At 52.5% G+C, this 16717-nt stretch overlaps 1 protein-coding gene across 1 annotated transcript in view; it reads left to right on the top strand.

Annotated features, from left to right (window-relative positions):
- The window catches only part of LOC132216030 (saoe class I histocompatibility antigen, A alpha chain-like), a 107730-nt gene extending 93203 nt beyond the window's left edge, over nt 1–14527 (top strand). Inside the window, exon 7 of the mRNA XM_059665018.1 lies at nt 14329–14527. Coding sequence (XP_059521001.1) covers nt 14329–14512 — 184 coding nt within the window. The 3' untranslated portion in view covers nt 14513–14527. The remainder of the gene's footprint in view (nt 1–14328) is intronic.
- Nucleotides 14528–16717: the final 2190 nt, after the last annotated feature.

Raw genomic sequence — 16717 nt, 5'->3', positions numbered from 1 at the left:
TTTTATTGATTTGGAATCAAAACTTAACATTACAGCAAAGGAACCCAGCAAGAGAAAATAAAAAGGAATTCTTAAAAGCCAGAAAACAATGGACAAAATGGGAATGGTAAATCCATAACTATCAAGGATTACCTGGAGGGGGTCAATGGGGGAAAAAGAGGGACATATGTAATACTTTCAACAATAAAGAAGTATTTAGGAGAAACCAAGATGGCAGCATAGGTGAACACCGGAGTTTGCTGCCTCGAACAACCACTTCAAAAATACAACTAAAAGTCGGAACGGACATCATCCAGAACCACAAGAAGGCTGGCTGAATGTAAATTCTACAACTAGAAGGAAAGAGAAAAGCATACCGAGACTCAGAGGAGGCGCAGTGTGGAAGTAAAATACTAAGGTACAGAGGCGCACAGGGAGCAGGCTGGTGGCTGAGGGTACAGTTTCGTTTTCAATCAGGAGGGAGTCTCAGGCTCTGAGCTCCAGTTCCGGGCAAGTCTCTGGAGACCCAGACTCATACAGGAGAAGCAGGACTGTCTGGCATCAGTCAGAACTCGAGGGCAGCTTTCTCTCAGAGGGGCTTGCAGCAATTTCTGGGACACTGAGAAGTGGGGTCTCTGAGAGCAGCCATAACTGCTAGCCCTGCTCTGTTGATCCCATGGGACCCGCCCCACCCAAGCCCTTCAGGGAGGCTTTTGCTGGATAGCCTCAGGCAGAGGCTAGATTAGCACCTCCCTAGAGATCCAGGAGCCAGTGTGCCCGGTGGTCAGAGTGGGACCACCCAGATTGCAGCTCCGTGGAACCATAAAGGACACACTCAGGGGGCAGACTCAGTGAACACCAAAGCCCCATTGAAGCAAGTCTTGCCCCGGAGGGGTGTCTCCAGCACAGAAGTTCTCCTACTGCAGACACAGCTGATTCTCACAGCCAATTGGCCTGGAGATCAATTCCTCCCAGTGATACCTACAACAATCAAGGCTTAACTACAACAAGACTGTGCACAAAGACCACAAGGGGGTGCACCAAGAGTGTCTCCTCAGGTAATTGGGGAGGCTGAACCACTGGGAGGACACTTAGCACAGAAAACCACTTTATCAACACAGGGAAGCATAAAAAATGCGGAGACAAAGAAAAAGGACACAAATAACAGAAATGGAGGAAAGCAAACTACTGGATATAGAGTTCAAAACCACACTTTTAAGGTTGTTCAAGAATTTTCTAGAAATTGCTGATAAACTTAATGAGACCTACAAGAAATCTAATGAGACCCTCGAGGTTATGATAAAGGACCAACTAGAAATTAAGCATACACTGACTGAAATAAAGAATATTATAAAGACTCCCAACAGCAGACCAGAGGACCGCAAGAATCAAGTCAACGATTTGAAATACGAAAAGCAAAAAACACCCGACCAGAAAAGCAAAATGAAAAAAGAATCCAAAAATACAAAGATAGTGTAAGGAGCCTCTGGGACAGCTTCAAGCGTACCAACATCAGAATTATAGGGGTACCAGAAGATGAGAGAGAGCAAGATATTGAAAACCTATTTGAAGAAATAATGACAGAAAACTTCCCCCACCTGGTGAAAGAAATAGACTTACAGGTCCAGGAAGCGCAGAGAACCCCAAACAAAAGGAATCCAAAGAGGACCATGCCAAGACACATCATAATTAAAATGCCAAGAGCAAAAGACAAAGAGAGAATCTTAAAAGCAGCAAGAGAAAGAAACCGAGTTACCTACAAGGGAATACCCATACGACTGTCAGCTGATTTCTCAACAGAAACTTTGCAGGCCAGAATGGAGTGGCAAGAAATATTCAAAGTGATGAATGCCAAGAACCTACAACCAAGATTACTTTATCCAGCAAAGCTATCATTCAGAACGGAAGGTCAGATAAAGAGCTTCACAGATAAGGAAAAGCTAAAGGAGTTCATCACCACCAAACCAGTATTATATGAAATGCTGAAAGGTATCCTTTAAGAAGAGGAAGAAGAAGGAAAAGGTAAAGATACAAATTATGAACAACAAATATGCATCTATCAACAAGTGAATCTAAGAATCAAGTGAATAAATAATCTGGTGATCATAATAGAATCAGGGACATAGAAAGGGAATGGACTGACTATTCTTGGGGGGGAAAGGGGTGTGGGAGATGCGGAAAGAGACTGGACAAAAATCGTGCACCTATGGCCTGTGATCCCACTTCTAGGAATATATCCCAAGAAACCAGAAACACCAATCAGAAAGGATATATGCACCCCTATGTTCATAGCAGCACAATTCACCATAGCTAAGATCTGGAAACAGCCTAAGTGCCCATCAGTAGATGAGTGGATTAGAAAACTGTGGTACATCTACACGATGGAATACTATGCTGTGGAAGAGGACAGTGGGTGGGGAGTGAGGGCGGAGGGTGGGGCGGGAACTGGGAGGAGGGGAGTTATGGGGGGAAAAAAGAGGAACAAATGTAATAATCTGAACAATAAAGATTTAATTTAAAAAAAAATGTTGGCTGACTGGGCGGGATATTGGGGGGCGTCTCTGCTTCCCCCTAGTGGAAGCCTCCCGACATTGCATTATCGCTGAGGAAAGCAACTCACCTATCCCTTCTAACCCACAATTCAGAGGCAATACTAGGGGTGTTCACATTTGAAACCCAGCTGGCCCTGGGTTGATTTAGAACAGGGAAGGCCTTGCCGGTGTGGCTCAGTTGATTGAGCGTGGTCCCATGCACCCTGAGGACACCGGTTCGATTCCCAGTCAGGGCACATGCGTGGGTGGCGGGCTCGATCCCCAGTGGGGGGTGTGCAGGAGGCAACCAATCAATGATTCTCTCTTATCATTGATGTTTCTCTCTCTCCTTCTCCCTTCCTCTTTGATATCAATAAAAATATAAAATAAATACAAATCAACAAATGACAAGTGCTGGTGAGGATGTGGAGAAAAAGGAACCCTCATGCACTGCTGGTGGGAATGCAGACTGGTGCAGCCACTGTGGAAGACAGTATGGAGTTTCCTCAAAAAGTTAATAATGGAACTCCCATTTGACCTAGTGATCCCACTTCTAAGAATATATCCCAAGAAACCAGAAACACCAATCAGAAAGGATATGTGCACCCCTATGTTCATAGCAGCACAATTCACCATAGCTAAGATCTGGAAACAGCCTAAGTGCTCATCAGCAGATGAGTGGATTAGAAAACTGTGGTACATCTACACAATGGAATACTATGCAGTTGTAAAAAAGAAGGAACTCTTACCATTTGCAACAGCATGGATGGAGCTGGAGAGCATTGTGCTAAGCAAAATAAGCCAGAGAAAGATAAATATCACATGATCTCACTCATTTGTGGAATATAATGAACAACATAAACTGATAAAGAAAAACAGATCCAGAGACAGAGAAGCATCGATCAGATGCTCAAACCTAAGAGGGAAAGTAGGGGAGGGTGCGGGTAAGGGGGAGAGATCAACCAAAGGACTTGTATATAAGCATAACCAATGGACACAGACACCAGGGGGGTGAGGGCATGAGTGGGGAGATGGGAAGATAAGGACACATATGTTATACCTTAATCAATAAAGAAAAATAAATAAGCCGAAGCCGGTTTGGCTCAGTGGATAGAGCGTCGGCCTGCGGACTGAGGGGTCCCAGGTTCGATTCTGGTCAAGGGCATGTACCTGGGTTGTGGGCACATCCCCAGTGGGAGATGTGCAGGAGGCGGCTGATCAATGTTTCTCTCTCATAGATGTTTCTGACTCTCTATCTCTCTCCCTTCCTCTCTGTAAAAGAATCAATAAAATAAATAAATAAATAAACGGTAGTGGTGGTTGCACATATCTAGGAATAGATAAAGCCATGGAATTGTATACTTTATATGGTGTCTGATGATATGGTGTACAACCTCAAGAAAGCTACCCTTTTCCAAAGGATGTTGTGTGAGGGTGAACGTCTGGTGGAAATTGCTGACACCCTTCTCCTTCCCTACCCAGCAACCACCTGGATGTCGGAGATGATCCATTGATGGGAGGGACCAGCCGGGCACCCTCTGCTGTCAACCAGCATCGATAACCATAGATAGAAAATTAAAAAATAAATCCAGGCCGCAACACGTAAAGAATCAGAAAGGCCCATGTTCCCGTGCTCACATCTCTCCATTCAGTTTTTCCCCGAGTCGTGTCTTTCTTTTGTTAATCCTCACACTAGGATATTTTTCCATTGACTTTTAGGGAGAGTGGAAGAGGGAGGGAAAGACAGAGAGAAACATCGATGTGAGAGAAATGCATTGATGAGTTGCCTCCTGCACACTCCCTGACCAGGGCCCGGGCAACCGAGGTACGTGCCCTTGACCGGAATCGAACCCGGGACCCTTTGGTCCGCAGGCTGACGCTCTATCCACTGAGCCACACCGGCCAGGGCCCCGGAGTCATTCTTCAAGTCCAAGGCCAAGGCCAAGGGGAGCAAATCATGAAAGGCCAGTTTGGATCACCCCTCGGCTGCCCTGGACGCCTGTGTGTGAGGGACAGATTCAAAACCCGATTCATTCCGTGAGCATGTTAGGAAAGTTTATCCAAAGCTACACATTCGCGCACTACATCGTCTCCTGGGTGTGGCTCCCAGAATGAGCAGATTTCATGCGCTACGTGGACCTCTGCTGCCACCTAGTGTCCGTCGCTGGGGAGAGCAACCCGACTGTCCATCCTAACCCCCGATTCAGAGGACATGTGGGGTGTTCACATTTGTTTTCTGTGTGAGTGTGCGTGTGTGTGTGTAAAAAAAAAAAGCTCTATTTCTTTAATAGAACTTAATTTCTTTTGTTTTGATTTCAGAGAGGAAGGGAGAGGGAGACAGAGATAGAAACATCAATGACGAGAGAATAATTGACCAGCTGCCTCCTGCGCACCCCACACTGGGGATGGAGCCCGCAACCCGGGCATGTGCCCCGAAGGGGAATCGAACCGTGACCTCCTGGTTCATAGGTCAACGCTCACCACTGAGCAACACCAGCTGGGCACGATTGTTTGCATTTGAAACGCAGCTGGGCTCCTCTGGCCGAGACCTCTATGATAGGGCGTTCCCTTGCCAATCAACAGCTCCACACACCTCTGATGCATAATCCCAGGAGCGCTTCGCTATAGGAGGGAGCTATTCTCACTTTGAATATCCCTAGGCGTGTGGATCCAAGTCTGTACTCGTCTTACTTTACATGATAGGACATAAAGCAAGCTATCTAAATTACACGAATCGCTTCCCATCCATCTTACCTGCTGTGGTGGTGGATGGATGGCGAAAATATCCGTATATCACAGTGTGTTATGTGTGGAATATGTTACGTGGTGGTGGATGGATGGCGAAAATATCCGTATATCACAGTGTGTTATGTGTGGAATATGTTACCTGAATGCGTCATCCTATATAATAAAAGGGTAATATGCAAATAGACCGAGGGGTCGCTATGATGTGCACTGACCACCAGGGGGCAGATGCTCAGCGCAGGGGCATCACACTCGGGGCTGATGGTGGGGGCGGGACCCTCTCCCACCTCCACAGCAGCGCTAAGGATGTCCGACTAAGCCAGTGATGGCGAACCTATGACACGCGTGTCAGAGGTGACAGGCGAACTCATTTTTGGGGGTTGATTTTTCTTTGTTAAATAGCATTTAAATATATAAAATAAATATCAAAAATATAAATCTTTGTTTTACTATGGTTGCAAATATCAAAAAATTTCTATATGTGACACAGCACCAGAGTTAAGTTAGGGTTTTTCAAAATGCTGACATGCCGAGCTCAAAAGGTTCGCCATCACTGACCTAGCCAGTATGGCTCAGTGGTTGAGTGTCGACCTATAAACCAGGAAGTCACAGTTCTATTCCCAGTCAGGGCACATGCCCTGGTTGCCGGCTCTATCCCCAGAGGGGGGCATGCAGGAAGCAGCCAATCAATGATTCTCCTCATTGATGTTTCTATCTCCCTCTTCCTCTCTGAAATCAATTTTAAAAATCAATAAAAATATATATTTTTTAAGAAGGAATTCTTTTTTTAATATATTTTATTGATTTTTTTACAGAGAGGAAGAGAGAGAGTTAGAAACATCCATGAGAGAGAAACATCAATCAGCTGCCTCCTGCACATCTCCCACTGGGGATGTGCCCGCAACCCAGGTACATGCCCTTGACCGGAATCGAACCTGGGACCCTTCAGTCCGCAGGCTGACGCTCTATCCACTGAGCCAAACCGGTTTTGGCAAAAATATATTTTAAAAAGCCTTAGCTGGTTTGGCTCAGTGGATAGAGCGTCAGCCTGCAGACTGAATGGTCCCAGGTTTGATTCCTGGTCAAGGGCACATGCCCAGGTTGTGGGCTCCAGCCCCAGTAGGGGGCGTGCAGAAGGCAGCTGATGTGTAACTCTCTCCCTCTCCCTTCCTCTGAGGAAGGAAGGGAGGGAGGGAGGGAGGACATTTTTAAAAAATATGTTTTTATTGATTTTTTTAAAAAATATATATTTTATTGATTTTTCACAGAGATGAAGGGAGCGAGACAGAGAGTTAGAAACATCGATGAGAGAGTAACATCGATCAGCTGCCTCCTGCACATCTCCCACTGGGGGTATGCCCGCAACCCAGGTACATGCCCTTGACCGGAATCGAACCTGGGACCTTTCAGTCCGCAGGCCGACGCTCTATCCACTGAGCCAAACCGGTTTCGGCTGTTTTTATTGATTTTTAGAGAGAGAGGAAGAGGGACAGAGAGAGAAACATGGATGAGAGAGGAACATCATCCATCAGCTGCCCCCTGCACGCCCCCTACTGGGGATCGAGCCCGCAACCCAGTGATACCGAATTTTTGGACTGGAACTCGGATTCTTTGAGGGAATCGAAGAATGAATCCTTGGACAGAAAGTGGTAGAGTAAAAATGGAGAACTTTTTAAGGACAAGGACAGACGCCCACGTGGGGAGGGGGAAAGGGTCCCACTGAAGTCCTGTTTCCATGGCTTTTAAAGGCTGCAGAACCTGGTGCCCCCATATCCCCTCTGATTGGTCACTATTCCCTTGGACTGGTTACTATAGTAACTCCTGGGCTCAAAGGTTGAATATCACATGGGACATGTGAGGCTCTCCCCTCCCCCCTTCCTTATTGTTTTCCTATTCCCTCTGGGCTTTCCTCTCCTTCTGGATGAAGGGCTTCCTTCTCTTTATTTTGTAAATATAGACTTGGTCTACTCCCAGTTCCTTTGTCTTATGGAAATGGACCTGTTGCCGCCTCCTTGTCTTATGGAGATGTGGCTGCACCTGGCTTCCTTGTGTGATGGAAATGTACCTTCTCCCAGTGTTTTTTTCCATGGACCCCAATTCTTAAAAAAATATCCCTAAGCCTGCCTAGATCGCCCTAAAATTCCTGCTTCCCCAGGAATCGTACCAGGCACGTGCCCTGAACGGGAGTCGAACAGGTGGCATCGTGGTTCCTGGGTGGATGCTCAATCGCTGAGCCCAGCAGCAGCAGGATCAATACTTTAAAAATTCTCTACAGGTTCCAACGTTCTTGCCATTTTGCAAAAGCGGACACAAACACCCAAAAAAAAAAAACCCTAAAACAAACAAAAAACACGCCCACAAGGCCAGGCCGGGCAGCATCCCACTGCTCTCCCAGACGCACGATCTCACAGCCACCACCTCACACAGCCGTCGCCTGACGCGTCGCCATGGCAACGGGCCGCAGGGACTCCTGGGAAATGTAGTTTCGGCGCCGCTCAAAGAACTCTAGGCTCCTCGATGGATGAAGGCGCCAATGAGATTCCACCCCGCGCCTGAGGACCATCCCTCCGCCCCTCTCCCGGGCCAGTCCGTCTCGGGGAAGAAGAGATCGCAGCCCGCGTCGCCCGGCTCTCCCCACCGCACGCCAGGGCGTGGCCGCCCGGAGACGCGCGGCGCCCCGGACGTTTCTGGGAGTGAGTGCGCAGTGCGCATCCGCGGGTGAGCGCGGCTCCGAGTCCCGCGGATTCCGGACCGGGACGCGCAGGTGCGGAGGCCGGGAAGGGCGGCGAGGCGGAGGCTGGGTCGGCTGAACAGACCAAGGGCGGGCCGCAGCGCCGGAGAGCGTGTACGTGACTTCACCTGGGAGTGCGGCCCGGGCGGGGCGCGCGGCCGGCCTTGCGTGCCACGTGGGTTGGCGCGGAGGCGGCGACGCCCCCTGGACGGCGCTGATTGCGTGCGTGCTGGCGTTCGCGGTTACGTGAGAAGGGCGGGGCCTCCGTCCGGCGTCCGTGGGATGTCCCGGGAGTGTTGGTTGCAGAGGGGAGCCGCGTGGCTTTGTTTAGGGGCGGGGCGAGGAGGCCCTGGAGGCAGTCCTGCGTGTGAGGGGGCGGGGCCTCGCGCTCCTGAGGCGGTGTTGGGGCGGTCCCGGAGCGTGAGGGGCGGGGCCTCGCCCTCCTGAGGAGGCATGGGGGCGGTCCCGGAGCGTGAGGGGGCGGGGCCTCGCGCTCCTGAGGCGGCATGGAGGCGGTCCCGGGCGTGAGGGGGCGGGGCCTCACGCTCCTGAGGCGGCATGGGGGCGGTCCCGAAGCGTGAGGGGGCGGGGCTGAGTTCCCGGAGGTGAGTGCGCAGGCGCGCGGGGGGCGCGGGGGGCGCGGGGGTGTTGGCGCTGGAGTCAGGTGGGCGCCGCTGGGAAGCGACCCGAGCGGACGGAGGTGAGCGTGCGTGTGGGGGTCTGTGCTCCCGCTCCCCCGTGGGGTCGTGAGGCTGCGTTGCGGGGGGGGTCCTGCGCCCCAGCCTGTGTGCGGCTGTGAGCCCGAGGCTGCGCGAGAGGGGAAGGGCCATCACGGTGAGAAACGTGTGATGGCGTCGGTGTGTGGTGAGGAGAGGGTGCGTGTGTGTGTGTGTGTGAGAGAGACGGAGCCAGCCGTGGGGGGGTCCGCGGGGCGTGGGGTCCCCGGTCCGTGTAATTTCACTGTGGTCCGTGCTCTTCACCCGGGAGAGCGGTGCCCGCACCCGGAGGGGCCGGGAGCGGGCCCCTGAGGGGGGCCCTGAGGGTGCGTGTGCTCGCAGCGCGCTTGTGCGCGTGCGCGGGAGGCAGGCAGGTGCGGTCACCTGTTGCCTGGGCGACTGAGCGACCCGGCGTCCGAGCTTCTGCCGGGGCGAGTGTGCGTGCTGCGGCCCGGGTTCGGGCCCGCCTGTGCCTGGAAGGGGGTCCCGGTAAGGAGGCGCACAGGGCTCCGGTGATACCGAATTTTTGGACTGGAACCCGGATTGTCTGTCCGCCGGAATGCACGGACTCCCACGTGGGGAGGGGGCGGGGTCCCGCCGAGGTCCCCTTCCCTGCGGCTGAGAAAGGCTGCAGACCCTGGTGCCTTGATGTCCCCTCTGATTGGTCGCTGTTCCCTTAGGCTGGTTCCTATAGTAACTGCTGGGCTCAAAGGGGGAAGCTCACATCCACATGGAGGTTCCACCCCCCCCTTCCTTATTGTTCCCCTATTCCCTTGGGGCTTCCTTCTCTTTATTTTGTAAATATCGGCCTTTCTGGGCTACTCCCTGTTCCCTCGGCTCATGTAAATAATGCCTGTTGCCGCCTCCTTGTCTCATGGAGATGTGACTGCACCTGGCTTCCTTGTGTTATGGATGTGTACCTTCTCCCTGTTTTTTTTTTCCATGGACCCCAATTCTAAAAAAAAAAAATCCCAAAGCCTGCCTGTGTTCCCCCCAAATTCCTGCTTCCCTGGGGAAGGCAGCCCGCGTTCGACTGTGCGAGGCTTGCCTCCTGGGGGCCGGGAAGTTAAGCAAGCGGGGTATCGGGGTGAGACCCCCAGCATTGTGCTTGCTGAGCCCTGTTGGGGGCTGGGTGTCGGTGGTGATGCCCTGCAGAGGTGTGGAGTCAGGGGTGCCGGGGTGATGCTGGGGGGCGCTCCTCCTCGAAGCCCAGGGTCCGACCTTCCAGTTGAGCAGCGGCGCCCCAGTCGTCGAGCTGCAGCTGGTTGTCTGCCTTTGAAAGGAGGGTGGCCCCAGCCGGTGTGGCTCAGTAGCTAGACCTTGGGCCTGTGGACTGAAGGGGCCCGGGTTCGATTCCTGGTCCGGGCACTTGCCCGGGCGATGGCTTGATCCCCAGTAGGGGGCATGCAGGAAGCAGCTGAGCAGTGATTCTCTCTCATCATGGATGTTTCTATTTCTCCCTCTCCCTCCCCGTCCCTCCGTCTCTGAAATCAATAAAAATATATTTTTTAAAAAGCAGAAGAGAGGAGGGCTGGGCTCTCAGCGTGGCCTCTGGATCCCTTGGAGCTTGGACGCTGACTCTGGTTTAGTCACTCGCTGGTTGTGTGACTTTGGAAAAGGTCACTTACATCCGCGGCCCTCGGTTTCGCACCCAAAATCGGAATGAAAACGCGAGCCCTAAGTGGATACCAGCCGGGTATGAATGACAGTCGCTTTGTCAGTGACATCATAACGGGAAGGACGCCCAGAGCGGTTCCGAATTCCCTTGCTGGGTTCCGGGAGGACAGAAGCAGGGAGGCTTCCTGGGTGGAGGGGTCCCCATAGCACGGTCTGGAGGCAGCTCTGAGTCTAGAGCCAGTGGCCAGCAAACTAACTGCAGCTCTTTGGCCCCTTGAGTGTGGCTCTTCCTAAGCCTTAGGAGGACCCTAATTAAGTTAATAACAGTGTACCTACCTATATAGTTTAAGTTTAAAAAATTTGTCTCTCAAAAGAAATTTCAGTCGTTGTACTGTTGATATTTGGCTCTGTTGACTAATGAGTTTGCCGACCACTGGTCTAGATCAGTGATGGTGAACCTTTTGAGCTCGGCGTACCAGCATTTTGAAAAACCCTAACTTAAACTCTGGTGCCGTGTCACGTATAGAAAAAATTTTTTTAAATATATTTTATTGATTTTTTTACAGAGAGGAAGGGAGAGGGAATAGAGAGAAACATCGATGAGAGAGAAACATCGATCAGCTGCCTCCTGCACACCCCCTACTGGGGATGTGCCTAAAACCAAGGTACATGCCCTTGACTGGAATCAAACCCGGGACCCTTGAGCCCGCAGGCCAACGCTCTTATCCACTGAGCCAAACCAGTCAGGGCAGAAATTTTTTGATATTTGATAGTAAAACAAAGATTTATATTTTGATATTTATTTTATATATTTAAATGCTATTTAACAGAAAAATAAACCCAAAAAATGAGTTCGCGTGTCACCTCTGACACGCGTGTCATAGGTTCGCCATCACTGGTAGACCAATATTCACTATGGGTACTTTGGGCCAGATAATTGGGGGGCGGGGTTCCATGTATTGTAAGATGGCCCCTGGCCTCTACCCACCAGGTGCCAGCATCCCATGCCCTGCCCTGGGGGTGAAAGCCAAATGTCCCCCAATGCTGCCAGGTGTCCCCCAGACGGATGGCAACAGCACCCCAGTTAAGAGTCACTATGGACAGGCCGGTGATGAGGGCACTGATGGACAGTCCCAAGATGGGAGGGAAAGGAGGAGGGGAGAGGCGCTGAGGGGTGACGTCCCCAGAGGTGAGGGCGGGTGTCTGTGGCCTGCAGCCCTGAGAGGCTCTAAGAGGCAGTCACTCATTCAGCAGGCACCTGTCTGCCATGGCCAGGTCCCTGCAGGTCACGGACAAGACAGACCAGGCTCCCGCTCAGCTGTGTTAGAAATGAGGTGAGCCCCCAAGTCAGGGGTCCTGGTGGAACACAAAACACTCAGGAGCCAGGCAGCAAGGGAAGCATCTCCCCCCCCCCCCCCCCCACTGTCAGCTATTTTATTTTATTTACTTTTAATTTCTTTATTGATTAAGGTATTACATGTGTCCTTATCCCATTACCCCTACACACGCACGCACACACACTCATGCCCTCACCCCCCTAGTGTCTGTGTCCATTGGTTGGGTTATATGCATGCATACAAGTCCTTCGGTTGATCTCTCCCCCTTCCCCCCGCCCGCCCCTGCCTTCCCTCTGAGGTTTGATGATGCTTCTCTGTCTCTGGGTTTGTTTTTGTTCATCAGTTTATGTTCATTGTATCTCACAAATGAGTGGGATCATGTGATACTTAATCTTTCTCCAACTGGCTTACTTCACTTAGCATAATGCTCCCCAGCTCCATCCATGCCGTTGCAAATGGTAAGAATTCCTTCTTTTTTTAAAATATATTTTTATTGATTTCAGAGAGGAAAGGAGAGGGAGAGAGAGAGAGATAGAAACATCAGCGATGAGAGAGAATCATTGATCGGCTGTCTCCTGCAGGCCCCCCACTGGGGATCGAACCCGCATGTGCCCTTGACCGGAATCGAAACTGGGACCCTTCAGTCTGCAGGCCAACGCTCTATCCACTGAGCCAAACCAGCTAGGGCAAGAGTTCCTTCTTTTGTACAGCGGTGTAGTATTCCATTGTGTAGGTGGACCACAGTTTTCTAATCCACTCATCTGCTGATGGGCACTTAGGCTGTTTCCAAATCTTAGCTATGGTGAATTGTGCTGAGGCAAACATGTCTACTTCTACGTAAAAGGGTGGGCACACATGGTCTGGAAGCTGCCCTCATGGAGCAGTGGGCTGCTTGGTATAATCCCTGACGCAGGTGACCTGTCCTTTGCTTCTTTTTTTTAATTTATTTTTTACAGAGAGGAAGGGAGAGGGATAGAGAGTTAGAAACATAGATGAGAGAGAAACATCGATCAGCTGCCTCCTGCACACCCCCCACTGGGGATGTGCCCGCAACCAAGGTCCATGCCCTTGATTGGATTCAAACCTGGGACCTTTCAGACCACAGGCCGACGCTCTATCCCAGGGGTCCTCAAACTACGGCCCGCGGGCCACATGCAAATACAAATACGGTATGTGTTCCCGTTTTGTTTTTTTACCTCAAAATAAGATCTGTGCAGTGTGCACAGGAATTTGTTCATAGTTTTTCTTTAAACTATAATCCGGCCCTCCAACGGTCTGAGGGACAGTGAACTGGCCCCCTGTTTAAAAAGTTTGAGGACCCCTGCTCTATCCACTGAGCAAAACCAGTCGGGGCTGTCCTTTGCTCTTGATTGGAGCTCAGGTGCACAGTCTTTCCCGACTGGCTAATTCAAAGGGAGGTTGGCCTTTGCTGTGTTAATGTAAAAAAAAAAAAAAACATTGAAACCTGTAAAGAGTTTTTCTGAGTTTTTTTGAGCCAAACTGTTGACATATGCCGGGAAGCAGAACCTCAACGAATTGAGCTAATGCTCCAGAGAATAGCTGGGTTACATTTGTATTTATACGTTGCAATCAAAGGAGGAACATAGGTGGGTTACGTGAAATTCATTGGTGACAGATTAAGGAGGAGGGTAAGCAAAGCAGGGAAACCCCTGGGATTGGATATAAAGTAAAATGATGGACACACACTTAGGTGGGTGCAGGATCAGTTAACATGATGATGAAGGAATTTGTGGTCTCTGTCCTGGGACCCAGCACATTTGGTTGTGCCCCAGGGGCTCCACATAAAGGGAAGTCACAGGTTACCCAGACATTTCACAGAGTATGTTATCACAGATGCCAAAAGACAGGCAGGCTCAGTTAAGGTAAAGGTTGACCTTGTCAGTGATGATACTGGCCCAGGACGTAACTGCCCACCATCACTGCTTTTAGTTAAGTTTAATTTCAGACCATCCTTTGTGGTGACTTTAGGTCTGAGTTTGCAAGACCGCCATGCAGGCCTCCCCTGAGCTTGTCAGGTCAGCATGTGGCCCCTTCTGTCCACAGCTGTTTGAAGATGGCGGCGGTCTAAACTGCTCTTTGACAGAAAAGATGGCTTGTTTGTTCTCACACCTGGAGCTTGCATTTAGCAAGGAGACCCGGGTTAAACCTGTAACAGGTGGCTCAGCGGCTGGGCATCGACCTAGGAACCAGGAGGTCGCGGTTCGATTCCCGGTCGGGAGCACATGCCCAGGTGGTGGGCCCGCTCCCCAGTGTGGGGCCTGCAGGAGGCAGCCGATGCATGGTTCTCATCATGGATGTTCCTCTCTCCCTCTCCCTTCCTCTCTGAAATCAATAAAAATATACTTCAATAAATAAATAAACCTATCACAGGTGACAGTGAGTATTTTGAAAAGTAAAGTAGGGTCCGGCCAGTGTTGCTCAGTGGTTGAGCGTCCGCCTATGAACCAGGAGGTCGAGGTTCAGTTCCCAGTCGGGGCAGATGCCCGGGTGGTGGGGCTCGGTCCCCACTGGGGGGCAGCTGATCAATGATTCCCTCTCATCGTTGGCGTTTCTAACTCTTCCTTCTTCTCTGGAATCAATAGAACATATTTTTAAAATGAAAAGTGGAGTAGGTGAAGGGATTGTGGGATGGCAGTAGGTGCTGTGCTCAGATTCAGCGCCCAGGCTTCCCGTGGGCATCCCGGTCCCTCCAAAGCGGGAATGGCCACCAGCAGTGGCTGCGAGCCCTTGGGCCGAAGTCCAGGCTTCCACAGGGGGAGGGAGGAGGTCCCATCTCCGGCCCCACCTGGAGGCCCAGAGACTGAGGCCGGGGTTCTGGACCCTGTCTCCGCCTGAGCGTCACCTTGGGAAGCTTAAAAAAATTAAAAAGAGGCCCAGGTTCAGTCCTCAGAGATTCTGTTCTGCTGGGCCTGGCGTGGGGCACAGCCGTCACCAGTCGTTAAGCAGCTCCAAGGGATTCTGGGGCACAGACGGGCTCCGCCGGGGCATCTGGCTGTGAACGAAATGAATCTGCTGGAGGGGGGGATGAGTGGCCGGTGCTTTCGGGATCCGATCGGCAACGGCAGCCTGACCCCGCGCCTCCCGTGGTGGGGACAGCCCCAGCCCGCAGGCGCAGGCGCAGGCGGGGAAGGCTCTCCCTGCGAAGGAGAAATGGCAGGGCCCTCCTCCACGTGTTCTGTCGTAGCGGGACTCGGGCCAGTAGAGAAGTATCTGTGCATCTCACTGCCCTCTGGGCCGACATCAGGGAGGGGCTGGCCTTCGAATGTTTGCTGGGTCCCGGCTGCGAGGAAGCCAGAGGCTGCCTGTGTGAAGGGATGGGGGTGGAGGGGGGAATGGCCGTGTGCCGGGAGCAAGCTCAGGTCCATGCCGGCTCCGCCGGCTTCCTTCACCCCATCACGCAGATGAGCAAACTGAGGCGGAGTCGCTGCCCACAGCGGGCCGTTGGGGGGGCGAGCTTCGCACCAGCATCCCCTGCCTCAGGCTGCTGCTCTCTCCTCCCCAGCCTGCTGAGGTCCTCGGTCGTCTTGTGGACAAGAACGTGCTTCTCCGGCGAGGGGTGCCGGGTGCGTGGCCATGAGCAACCGCAGGACGGCGCTGCCCGGAGCAACCCGTTCCACCTGAGCAGCGCAGGGCGAGCAGGCCATGTACTCACCCGGTGAGCAACTTCGAGCGCGATTCTTTTCTCTTTCTACCTTCACACGAATCAGATTTGTCAGGACGCAGAACACGAAAGTCCACACCACCAGCGAGAGTTTTCCTGCTGTGAGGCAGCCAGGGAGCCGGGCGATCTGCCGCCTCTGCTGTTGGGGGATGTTTGTCACAAGGGTGCGGCCTCCCGGCCCAGGCTCCCAGGCTCCCAGGCTCCCGGCCGTCCTGGGGTCTGAGCAAGGAGCCGTGAGGCCTGGTGCCATGTTGAACACAGCCCTGGAGAAGGACGGCCGGGTGTGACCACTGTGTCGTCAACTGTGTGACCTTGGGCCAGTCACTTAACCTCTCAGTGCCAGTTCCCTCCCCTGTTAGACAAGGACCACACGGGACTGCGCCCAGAGGGGGCGGGTTAGGTAAGGGTCTGTGTATGACGTTTGGCCCCCATGTGCGAGTCTGGGCCCTACAACATCATCCCCTCGGGACCTCACGGCTCTTCCTGCCTCGGTTCCTCCCGTCCCCTCCACCTTCGCTCCGGTCTCACCTTTTCCAAGAGGATCACCATAGCCATTCTTTTTTTTTTTCTTTTTTTTTATTGATTTCAGAGAGGAAGGGGGGAAGCGAGAAAGAAACATGATGAGAGAAAATCATTGATCAGCTGCCTCCTACACGCCCCACACTGGGGATGGAGCCTACAACAAGGCTTGTGCCCTTGACTGGAATCGAACCCGGGACCCTTCAGTCCCCAGGCCAATGCTCTGTCCACTGAGCCACACCCGCCTGGGCATCCCCATAACCATTCTGCTTACTGGTGCCACCGGCCTCTGCCCGCCCACCAGTCCCGAGCTTCCTCACCCATCCCTCACTGGTGTCTAACACGCTACGTGTGTGACAATGGGGGGGAAAAACAGGTTATCTGCCCCTGGGTCCCGACTCGGGGCTCCCCACGCGTGTAAATTCCTGAGTGGTAAGAGGGTTGTCTCTTCTAATGAGGAGACTCTGGGTGCTCCCGGGTGGGGGCTGTCCCCCCGAAAGACCAGCCACGATTGGAAGCTTGGCATTTCCAGCACCCCCTTCTCCGGAGAGCGGGGAGGGGCTGGAAGCAGTTAGTGATCGATCACACCTGTGTGATCCCTAAACTGTGGGGTTCAGAGAGCTCCTGGGTTAGGAACACTTCCACGCACCAGAGGCTAAGGCACCCCAGCGCCCCGGGGACAGAGGCTCCTGTGCCCCGGGCTCTCCCAGGCCTCGCCCTGCGCACCTGCTCACCTGTGTCCTCTATCACAGCCTCTGTCACACAGTGAGCACCGTGTGTCCAGGGCGAGGGGCTCTGGGCTCTCACCCTCGAGACCCAGGACAGCCCAGAAGGCCGGCCAGCCTCCTGACCTCTCTTCT

This window comes from Myotis daubentonii, chromosome 15 (assembly GCF_963259705.1).
Source record: "Myotis daubentonii chromosome 15, mMyoDau2.1, whole genome shotgun sequence".
Taxonomy (NCBI): Eukaryota; Metazoa; Chordata; class Mammalia; order Chiroptera; family Vespertilionidae; genus Myotis; species Myotis daubentonii.
Note: the sequence above shows the minus strand (reverse complement) of the source record. Positions and strands in the feature narration are given on the sequence as shown.